Below are 12189 nucleotides of genomic sequence, written 5' to 3' on the forward strand. Positions count from 1 at the left end.
GGCAGGAGTCCGCCGCCCACTCCAGCCGGTGGATCTCTTTTCGTTGAACTGGAGTGCAGGGCCCCTGCAGGGCGAGACTGGAGCAGCGAGACTTCCTCCGATCCGTTGTGGGGAAGGCTGTGTGCCGGGTGATGTAGCTTCCTTCGATTTATGGACACCAGCTATGATGTGCTATCCCCGGGGTGCCGCCCGGCACAAGGGGGGGGGGGGCAAGGTTGGGGTTCGACGGGGACAGGACACCACTAACAATGCACAGGCCTCCCCAACACTGCCAGCTTCTGGGGACCAGGGGGGACTCATTCCCTTAATTCAGCCCGTGTGGAGAGACAGTCTGAGATGCGTCAGACTAGCTCAGCGCCCTCTGGTGGCTCCTCCAGTTTATTTTTTTTATCATAAAATTGTAAAGGGACTTATGTAAGTGTACATGTTCATGAAATACCCCTCTTTCAACAGATCCCATACACAAAAGCTCCCCTTTCAGTCTCCGGGATATAACACCTAACACTTATTTACTTCTCAGTCTCAGTTCTATAGCACCAAACACGCTTCTCGTCTAAGTCTCAGAGTTTTGACTGCTTAGTCTTGGATGCTTAGTCTTCGGGATATGGCGCCTTGAAACACCATTTATTGTATAGGCCTTACAAATATGAATAAAATAAATACAAATAAATAAAAGAAATATAGTGAGATCTCACTTATTAGCTCTGCATCCAGGGATATGGTGGCAAGCCTGCTATGCAGCTTTTACAGTGCCTTCAAGAATATGCCGACCAGTTAACTCTCCAGAAAGGTAGCTCCCATTTTGTTCCACACCATGCATACTGTCTCCAGGGATACAACACCCAGCTTGCTATGCAGCTTTTACACAATGCCTTGAGGAAAATGGTACCCAGATCACTTCATGGAGGTGGTGCTCGGCTCAATTGTCCCACAGCTTTTACTGTGGCTTCCAATGACATAGCACTGATCCACGCTATGCTTCTTGCACTGTAGATTAGAAGAATGTAGGAGTAGCTCATGAAGGGCCTCTTCTCCTGTGTCATCCAGGGATATAGTGACCAACTCTCTTTGGCCTCCTGCATTGTGGCTTCCAAGGTTAAAGTGTCCAGTGGTATCCAGGAATACACCCACCAGGTTGCCATGGCCAGACTCACAGGACAGGACTATATCATCTAACTCAGCTACTCTAATTGTGCCATCAGGGATACAGTACTCACCACACTCTGTAGTTGGTGGTGCGGTCCTTGCAAGCCTCTCACCAGGTTGCTATGCTTTGTGACCCTTACCCTGTTCTCATAGCTTCTCAGTAAAAACTCTGCATCGCATGCTTCCCATCTGAAGCCTGGCTGTGGTTTCTCAAACCCTCAATCTGCTTCTCTCACCCACACACTGAGTCTCAATATGAAAGCTTTATATGTGCTTCTTGCAGATGTTTGCTCCATGCGGTGCCAAAGAGTTCAAAAGGCCCCACAGTTCTCTCAGAGTTAGGAAGATTTATTTATTTATTAAGAATTCTTGTAGCACCGCGCCACATGCCCATGGGCCTCAGGGCGCGCACACATAATCGACAAGACAGACACACTACAGAGATTTGTAAAACAGTGCGAGTGAGAGTAACCAATGCAAAGACTCAGAGGTCAGAGTGAGGGGAACTCAATCAGAAAAAAAGTCCTAGCCAAGATCTGCTGCCTTTCATTCATCAACCGTGAGGCTCTGCATTGCAATGTGCCAGCCCTGTACATTTGTCAGCAAAGCTTCTCTTTCCATGTTCCATGAGTGGGGTTAACACTGGTGGTTTGCTTGGGGACCACTCTGACACCACGTACACCAGTCTCGCAATCCATGCATGCTCCGTGCTGGGGTTTACAGTGCTCAAGCCAAGAAAATGATAAGGATGGCACAATTCAGGGGTCCAGCCGACTTCTCAATCTCAGTCTTGCAGTAAGGAATTTCTTTGGGTAAGCGTGTTCTGACCACAGTGACTCAGAGTGCCCATGGAAGAAGACAGGGAGGTGACATCACAAAAGGTACGCAGACTTAAGCATTTTTCTGGAGTATCATAAATAAATGGCAAATCAAAATAGGAAGCTGGGAAGAATGTGTGGCTCCTCCTATGCCCATACAATATATATCCACACCCACTCACCTTTCCTGCCATGGTCCTTTTCCTATTCGTCAATGCCCTGTGATATCTTTCATAACTGGCCAGGCCGAGAGGCATGGGTGGTCTTGAGGAAGGGTCACTATAGTACAAGAGTCATTAGAAAGAACAACTTATGCTTAGTATGCAAGCACATAAATCCCCACATACATGTCCAAACTAGGGTGGAGACGCTGAACAAATTGAAATAGCAACTCAAAATGTTTCTACAACTGTTTTATTGGAAAAATACTACTTAGATGTGTTTCAGTAATCACCAATAACTTCTAGATAGGATATTTTTGTATTTTTTTCTGTATTTGGAGGACTCCACCTGTGTACTAGACCTGTTCAAACGATAACCTGATCTAACATCGGACATCATGTGCAACAGAGTGACAAAAATATAACTTGCCAGAATTCATCCTTGGTTCTCAACTTAATTCTGGGTTATACTTTGATAAACCATGATGAACCACAGTCAAGTCCCAAGAAACCAGGAGACCAAAATCAGTGAAAATATATACATATTCACCATTAGGAGAATAAAATTGCACGCAAATCATTTATCAATGCAATACAGGTGAGTAGTCTGATGCAAGGAAACATAGGCAGAACCAACACAAGAACACGTCCCTCAATCTTAAATAAGTCCAACCCTAAAAAGGTATAGGACCTTGGGCCCATAAGTCACAAGTTCCCTGGTAAGCCTATTTCAAAATGATGCAGTGGGCTGTGGTGATGCTTTTAGTAAGTTAGTAAGTATTTAGTAAAGTTCAGGCAAGTACTCAATTCAATCCTATTCACAAAGTTAGGCCTAAGAAAAGATCCTTAACCCTGGTCACATCCTCACTGGTCAGGTCAGAGTGAGTTAGGGTCATGACTTTACGCCTGTTACCCTATGGAGAACAAGGGGACAGAAAAAGATATGTTAACTTATCCCCTGACTCTGATTCTTCCAGATGCCACTGCACGTCTTCTGGCATTCGTTGGGGACACAATCTTCTGCGCTTTGTTTCGGGCGAGGAAGGTCCAGGGGTCACGGGTGAAGAAGTCACTTTCTGTGTCAGGAGTCGGTCGCGTTTCACAGCAAATGGTTCCAGTCAGCTTCCAAAAGAAGATGCCAAACAAAGAAAGATGAAGACTTCTACGGTGCAGATCCCCCAGAACACCTCACAATATTGAAGGAGTGTTCAAGCAAAGGTCACCACAGTCAGGCGGTGACAGGCAATCATAGAGCAGCGGATAAAGAAGTTGCCCCAGCACAGTTTACCTTGAAGTGAGACAGCTGAGAACGATGGAGGAGAGGACTTGCAGTAACAGCTGGAGATCTGTAAAGTTTCATGGCTCTGCTCTGAAAGACAGCTCCAGCAAGGTACCCCAAATGAGAACTGGGCAGTCCTACTGTTGGGTCCATGGACAGTTCGAAAGGCTCCGAAGGCACGGATCCTCAAGCAGGGGTTGAGACTGGCTGTTCCCAGCAGTCCAAGGGTTGAAGCACCCACAAGTTTCATCTGAGATCAGGCAGAGGAGCAGAACTTCACCTGGAACTTCACAGCAATCTATGCTGGTCGGCAGCGTGCTGCTTCTTCTCGTACAAGTCTTGGTTCCAACTATGATATGATGAAGAGTTGCAGGAGCCTTTCTTTTATCGAGATTCAATTTGGGAGATCAAGCCCATGAATGGTAAGGGTTCTGCAACATTCAAACAGCCCAGGGCTGTTTAATCATGGACAACCACTGGTCATCATATCCGACCAGCAACAGACTTTCAGGTGCCAGAGCATGTGGACTGGGACCAGACAGTCCAGGCCCCCTCTCATCTGACTCACACACAAACAAAACACCTTTGTCCCCGAAAGCCACAGCTTTCCACGGAAAAAGAAACTTCCACATACGGCATTTCCTAACATGAGAAGGCAGGAAGGCGGCCAAAGAACAATATAGCCAAAGAATAAACAGAACGCTTGTGGAATAGCCATTTTCGAGGGCTAGCCACCTTTAGTAGCCATTCGTGGTAAATTACAAAAAGTGCAGAAGACAACTATCACAAAAAAGTATACCAAGCAAAAAAAAAACATTTTTTTTAAAAAACACAGCTGCCACCAAGCTTGTGTGGGGCACATTGTCCAAGTAACCAAAAGCCATTATATACAAAGTGATAAGGCTACAAAGTATACTGTCTTTCTCTGTAAGGAGCCATAGTCTCTCAGGAATGAGTCTAAGGGGCTAGTCAGTTTCAACACACACATGAAACAAACAGGCAAAGGAAGTAGAGTAGAACGTGTTACTGACCTCCATAAAGTCAGGATGGGTTTCAAAACAAGCAAGACGCATGTGGGTCCCATAGGAATCTATGGAGGGAAAGGTGACAAGAGAAAATCTTCACTAACAGTACCCTCACCACCTCATCACAACCAATTATCAAGAAAAGCATGCATTATCATGAGCTTGAGCATCGCGCCCAACCGCAAGGCCACCATACATCCTCAAAAGAGTTGGTACTAAAGTCAACCATTGAAGACAGCATGTACCCCAAATACCATGCCACTCCTATTAAATGAGGACATAACCTACACTCAACAGGGCAGGCATCACATCTAAGCAAACAAGGATAGCATGCACTCTTACCACATACATTTAAAACCATAGAGGCCAACATGCACTTTCAGACATGGTAATTGCACACGCACAGGATAGCCCTTAGCCTTAAGTCCCTCAACACCGGGTATCACAGCTAGCCATCAGGCAGACCAGACCACACAGTCTAACCTCCAATGTTATCACCCCAACCACACAGGAAAACATGCACGCTAAAATGCCCACCCACCACCCCCTCAGGGGACAGCAAACACCCCCAACACTTATCACAGCCTACCACAGGGCAGCATGAAGCTCAATCCTGCCAATATCAAGTGCAGCAGTCAAAGTCAACATGCATCCTCAGCACTGATATCACATCCAACCACAGGGCAGCATGCCCCATAAACGCATCAACCACAACCACTGACGGCATACGCACCATCAACAAAGGGCATCACAGCCAACCACCAAGGACTGCATGCAACATCAAGACTCCTGGCATCACACCGAACCACTGAGGACATCAGGCATCCTAAGCTCCACAAGCACCTACCATATACCAACACAACTGTCAACGCAAACCACTAAGCAGGGCATGCCCGACTCAACAGCACATAATACCCTAAAATCAAGGGCAGTATACAACCTAAACCTTGCATCACACTCAAACATATGCCAAGGATCACATGCACCTACACCCACTCTCCAAGGACCGCATGCAATCTTAACATTGGCAATAAGAACTTACCACACAGGAAGAAAAAAAACTCACAACACCATCTTGCCACGAACCAAAAACATAATCCCTGCCTAAATGCTATATCGGATGGTGCCATATCAGCAGATAAAATGCCTGTCAGGAAGACAAAACAAAAGGTCTGCCTGCCCAAGGATAAACCATAGTTTTGGAGGAAGAACATTACATTCACAGGGGTAAAACACTGTGGAACTATTTGCTTATGTCTATTCCTTGAGGTGAAATATGTCAATTTCTGCCAATTCTTAAGACACTTTGCTTCCGACAAGTTTATTCAAAGAACCCATCCTCATTGTTCAGTGATGCTTGTCTCCTCTCTACAGAATACATGCCTTCCTACGCTGTTCTCATCACTACCCCCTACCATATAGCCAGGCCTCCAGACAAGTGTCGTACCAGGCTTTTTTACATATTAAAATCTAGTAAATCTTGTAAACACGACACCTTTTATCTTTCTGTGTGTATTGTTTACGCACTATTTGAGAGCAGAGGGCAGGTGACTTGACAGAAATCTTAACATCTTGATTTTTATCTTCCTGGATGAAATCACAGTCTTTAGAGAAGCAGACTGAGAAGATGACATTTGCTCTCTGACCTGTGTGCAACAAGATTTTCAGAAAGACACAGCACACAGTGAGATAACGGATGGTTACTTTTGTTCAACTTCTGCTGTGTTTTGTGTCTGTAGATGCGCATGGAGTGAAATATGTATATATTTTCTGAGCGTGTCAGTAATAAACCTTAGTAACCAGTGGGAATTATCCTTTGTAATAAAGAAACAAAAGGTTTGTTTAGTGAATGCAGGATTACATTGCACACAAGTATTTTTCTGAGTTCCCATGCTGTGTGTATTTATTTATTGTCACAGAGGAAAATACCCAACTGGAATCATGGATCGACTTGAGCAACAAAGAGGACATAACATAGGTTATACGCAGACTCAAACCCTCCAGAGCGCCCAGCCCAGATGGCATTACTTATTTGGACCTCAAAAAACACCCAGAGGAATGGACGACGTTGATCAGTGCAATTTTTAAAAGATGCTTGGAGGCAAAGTCGATCCCATCTTCCTGGACCACCTCCATCGTGGTCCCAATATTCAAGAAGGGCTGCAAAGAGGAGCCAAGTAATTACCGCCCCATCGCACTACTTGACGTAATCGGCAAGGTCTTTGGTGCCCTACTACTAAAACATTTCCAGCTATGGGCAAAAAATGCCCCTTGTGCAGATCCCTTCCAAACCAGATTCACCAAAAATATCGGGACCACAGCAAATATTATGTTCATGAGTGCGCTGAAGAGTAAAATCATTGACAGGGCCCCTCGAGTCTTTGTGGTCTTCATTGACCTGGCTCAAGCATTTGACCAGGTCATTAGAGAGACTTTATGGAAGAAACAGAGAGTGGAACTGTCCCCTTGATATTCTTCAACCCATCCGCGCCCTCCACAATAACACCAGGCTGAGAGTCAGATTAAACCAAGCTGGTCTGCTATCTGAGGAAATCCCGGCTGGAAGAGGAGTCGAGCAGGGATGCCCATTAGCCCCAGCCCTCTTCATAGCATACATGGGCGACTTCAAGGATTCAGAATCTACCATCCGATCTTTTCCACACTCCATGGGCTCGAAGAAAACAATGTGCCTGTTGTATGCTGACGTCATGATCTTGATGGACCACGCCCCAATTGGCCTTCAACGCCAACTTGACAATCTGGCAGCCTATATACATGGCAACGATTTGCAAATTACTGTGGCGAAAACAAAGATCTTTGTTCTGGAAAAATCGAAAAGACATAAGGAACGATTGAGTTTGTTCCTTGAAGGCGTAGAACTCGAAAAAGTCCACCATTTCCAATATCTTGGAGTGACACTTGACTGTTCTAAAACAAACGCAGCGTTGCAACAAACTCTTCTGGAAAAAGTAAGAACATTATCCGCCCAAGCTCGAGCATTGGACAACAAATATGCCCTTTTCTCACTGGTCCCAACGATAAGATTCTATCGAGCAAAGGTGGTGCCATCTCTAACTTATGCCGCAGAGGCTCAGCCCCAAACACCTGTGAAGCTATGGATCAGGCTGGAAGGCTATTTCTGGCGCACTGTCTTGGGCCTTCCTAAATCCACATCAATGCTGCTAATTAGACGAGAACTAGGCCTTCTCTCGCTGGAAGCAATCATTGAAAGTAACAGTATGATGCTCTACAGGAAAACCCTGTTGCCCAACCGTCCAAATATCTTAGACATAATTAGAGAAGAAACACTGGGCATGCGATGCAGCATGCTGAAAACCTGGGAAACGGCCTGCAAATCAAAGTTGAACGAAATTCATTCATCTGAGGCTGAGCTAATACAAAATCCGATGAAAATAAAAAAGAAAATGGAAGAACTCGACTGGATAAATACTCTGGATCGTGCAGCTGAGTTCAAATTAACCAGTCACCTCCCCCTACAGCCGAGCAAGCTAAACTCTGTTCCGAATTACTTGGAAAAATTTCCCAGCAAATTAGTAAGGAACTTCTTTATGAGGGCTCGCTTAAACCTCCTTGAAACCCACAAGATCTTGGCAGTAAGAGGACAAACCAACTCAAACAAATGCTGTTTCTGTCACAACGACGAGGAGATCAAAACAATTCGGCACTTGCTCCTAAATTGCCCGGGAACCAAGTCAATCGGCGCAAAGTACCTGTTGCCACACCTGTCCGCCTCCCACACCCACGATGAAGAGCTATGGTGGGGAAGACTAATTAGCGGCGAAAGGACTGCCTGGACCATCGCCACCGCGCAGACATTGAAACAGATCCTCGGCTCCCTAAATCAGCAAACAAACTCAGCTTCGCATTAGAACTAGAATCACTATCCTTTTGATTGTAAAAGCGATATCTCTTCTATTTTACTGCCTCTTCTTCTTGTAAAAATCATTAATTTGATTCAAACAAGTAAATAAAAAAATAATAATAAAAATAAAATAAAATATGCATACGCGTCAGTAATAAACCTTAGTGACCAGTGGTAATTATCCTTTGTAATAAAGAAACAAAAGTTTTGTTAAGTGAATGCATGATTACATTGCACACAAGTATTTTTCTAAGTGCCCATGCTGTGTGTATTTATTTATTGTCAAGAAGCATATATGTAGTGTGTTCATCATACACAGTAATGTGCAGAAGGCTTTCCACAAATGTAATGCATTGTTTGAAACCAGACATCTTTGCTAGACAACTGTTTTGTTTCTAATGCGTTCTATTCATTTTCAAGTTTAGTCATGTTTCGGTTGCCTGTCATACATTTTACACTGTTGTGCAGGAAAATAACTTTTACTCTTTAATTTAATTTACAGTGCAAGTCCAAAAAAGTGTGTAAAATACTTGCGCCTAAAAATCTTATTTGAGGAACGGTTGAGTACGGAATGTCTAGTTCAAACAACCGCCAACCTTAGCTTGGAGCCAATGTGGTAAATGGTATTATAAAGGGCCAGCAGTAGCAGCTTAAGTTGCAGTGATTACTATTACACCAATTACATGGTTCACAGCCTCTTTTAGATCTTAAAGACAACAATTCAAACCCTGACTCTCCAACCTGTGCAAGCGCTCTGACAAAACAAACAAAAAGGATTATTATATTTGTAACTGGAAAAGAAATCAAGCAAGACATGTCCCTCTAGAGGTAATCCAGACAGGTATTTAACTTTATGTAGCGGTTAATGCAGACTTCCTTCAACTTCTAAGCACTGTCATTATTAATGCTGTAGTCAATAATTTACCGACCTCTGAAGGATGCAAGGATAACTTCCCAGTCAGCATTTGCCTATGAGATTCTTTAAATGCAAGGGAAGCTCAGAGTGTTAGCACTCATCTGTTCAATTTGTGAGAGGGTGCTTCTGGTACCGCACTGTGTGCTTTAGCTGTTAATTGTGAGCAAAACTTGCTTTTCTGTCACAATGTGAAACGCTGCCATGTGAGAATGATTTCCATGGTAAACATTTTGCACGCATCACCTGGATGACATACATTTTACTCTCTTGCGAAGGAGAAAACTAATTTTTACTCCCTTCAAATTGCATTTAGTCTCAAAGTTTAAAAATAGGGGGTGACATACTCCCACCTCAAAATCTTATCTAGAGTGTTAGGCAGAATCCTGTCCAGTTCCCTTAGGGACCACTGCAAAAAGATTAAGACTACAGGAGTAAGCAGTAAACCCAATTGGTAGCAGTCTGCACCAGCCAGATTTACCTGGTAGCTGTGGCTGAGCAGTCAGACTTCTCTCAAGAAGAGTTAAGCAGTATATAGAGTATACACAATAGGTACCAAAGTACAGTAGGGCAAACAAACACTGACCAGAGCTTTGTATAAAAGTATAGAATTATTTATTTAAAAACACACTTGAAGTAATATACCAGCACTCATAAGTAAAAGCAAGTTAGAACACACTCAGGTAAAGTATACACACCTCCCTTAATAACTATCAGACAAGTCAGGGTTAAAGCACACTATGTTAAGACAGAAGTGAGCGCTTAACCTAGATGGCACTCCAATAGTTTAGGTTAAAAAGGGAGAGAAAAGGCAGAGGATAAAATAAAACAGTTCCCAACACTTTTTAAGAGTCAGAGCAAAGGGAAGAAAGGAAGGTTATACTGTAGAGCCAAAGTTCATAGGCCAGGCCCACTTTAAGTGGAGCAAGCGAAAATGTGCCCAGGATCACACGGTTTAAAGTGCACTAAAAGTCTTTGCAGAGTGTCAAAAAGGAGTTGGAGTAGTTCAAGAAACAAAGTTTAGCAGGTCTGGGGCCAACCCAGTATAGAAGTCCAGGATTTAGGGGACACCTTGAGCACTCTGTAGAAAGGGAGGCCAGGCAGGAGACAGTACCTTAAATGGGAAGGAAGCTCCAGCGGGGGCAGTTGTTCCTGGCAGTGGTTGCAGTTCGTTGTTCCAGCCAGAGGAAGAGAGGATCTCGTCGTGGAGGAAGTCTGGAGTCGTTGCACTGCCCAGGGATGAAACCAGCCGCCAAGTTCCTGGTTTAAAAGGGGCGGTCCTTTTTTTTCGCGGTTAAAAGTGGTGAGCTTGGCTATCCGGCCGCCGGGGTGCTTGGCACGGGCGATTCGACCAAGTAACGCTTCTGGGAGCGAAAGAGGGCCAACTGGTTGGTCCCACCAGCTCAAAGGGGAGAAGACTCTCCAGCAGAAGATCTTCCCTGTCGTCGGAAAAGTGGTGAGTTCATTGCAGCAGGGCTTCACCGGTGGTGTCGTCGGGTTGCAGGTGGCTCAGCTTCTTCCTCGTTGGATTCTTAGGTCCTGTGGCGACTTCTGAAGTTCCAGTCCCAAAGGCCCTGCTTTTATGCAGAAAAACCCCCATTCATCAGCCTAGCTGTCAATCACACATGCAAAGTGGTGAGCCGGGTGGCTCACCACTGGGCCAATCAGAGTAGAGTGTGACTTGGGTTGCTAAGGTAACGCAGTCCAGGGTGCCAATTCCCCCCTCCTATGGAACCCAGACAGAGTGGCACCATTTGGAGGGCTTCTGTGGAGAAGCCCGCCAAAATAGTGGAACGAAGAGCTCGATCTTGGTCAGAGTCACAGAGACGGACATAAACGCCATTTTGGAACAGAGTTCTGGCAAAAAGACCCAACCGGGGAATTAATATTAAATAAATAAACTGGCGGTATCTTTAACATTGCACCAAAAAGTGGGGCGTTAAAATCAATGGGAAAATCCCATAGAGAATATTCCAAGGGAATATTTCGCGTGGTAACCACTGCCACCAGCCAGAAACTCGGCGAGGGGGGACGGGACAGTGCCCCCTCGAAAACAGACCCAGGGGCAATTGAATTACCCCTTACCAGTACTTCCACAATATGATGGTTTGTACTGGTTCTGTTCACAATTTTGGACTAGTAAAGCCAATGGTGACTTTACATGCCCTGGGAGACAGTAGTCAGTCCCAGGGTATGGAGTCTATGTTTGGGGGTCACTATGACACCCCTGTGTTACTGCACTGAGGGTGCTGTGTAACACACATAGGAAAAACAGGTGATGCCCTATGGAGTAAAAAGGTTACCCCATAGCCCATGAACACATACAAAGTCAAAGGTACATCTCAAATCATGCCTAAGAGTGGGAGGAAAAGAGTCTCACTCTTAGCAGGAGAGAAAAAAACAAACCCCAAAAATCCAGCAAAGCTGCTGGGGGACTCACTAGGTTTGGGAAATTAGCCTTAAAAGAGAATTCTCCATAACATAGAGCACTGTCTATAATAGCACTATGAAGCATTGAAGCGGTCATCCAGCAGGATGTGTGCTTAAACAAAATCAATCAATCAAATAAATACAACACAAACCATAAGGACAGCATGATTGCTCTCCTCTACATCACTCCCTAAAGGCTGTATGCACTCTCAAACACCACCAACATAAAACTGCCATCAATGACAGCATGCCACAACCAACATTCAAAGGAAGCATGCACTCCAAGTCCACACTACCTTAATCCTCAAGGATAATATACGCTTTCCGCGTACTGATATCACACTCTTCCACTAAGGATTTTTAATCTCACCACGGAGGTCGGTACACAATCTACAATTAATAACTAATCAACAAAGTGAGCTTACACGCTCAATAATGATTTACCACCAAAAACAGAGCAGCACAGCAACCTTTCCAGGAAATCCCCGCCAATCACAGAGGACAGCTTTCTATTTGGTTTACATCTTGCCCAAA

General features: G+C 44.6%; 1 protein-coding gene across 7 annotated transcripts in view; it reads right to left on the reverse strand.

Annotated features, from left to right (window-relative positions):
• Nucleotides 1-12189, reverse strand: part of ZNF410 (zinc finger protein 410) — a 1181063-nt gene that overhangs the window by 230859 nt on the left and 938015 nt on the right. For 3 of the 7 annotated variants that reach the window (XR_011283761.1, XR_011283762.1, XM_069637658.1), the window contains exon 9: nucleotides 4436-4494. The exons of the other annotated variants lie outside the window; for them this stretch is intronic. Coding sequence is in view for 1 of the 3 variants with exons in the window: in XM_069637658.1 (XP_069493759.1) it covers nucleotides 4436-4494 (59 nt within the window). In the remaining 2 variants the exon portion in view is untranslated. The remainder of the gene's footprint in view (nucleotides 1-4435; nucleotides 4495-12189) is intronic. 7 annotated transcript variants of the gene reach the window in all.

This window comes from Ambystoma mexicanum, chromosome 14 (genome assembly GCF_040938575.1).
Source record: "Ambystoma mexicanum isolate Mex_15411 chromosome 14, UKY_AmexF1_1, whole genome shotgun sequence".
In the NCBI taxonomy this organism is placed as follows: Eukaryota; Metazoa; Chordata; class Amphibia; order Caudata; family Ambystomatidae; genus Ambystoma; species Ambystoma mexicanum.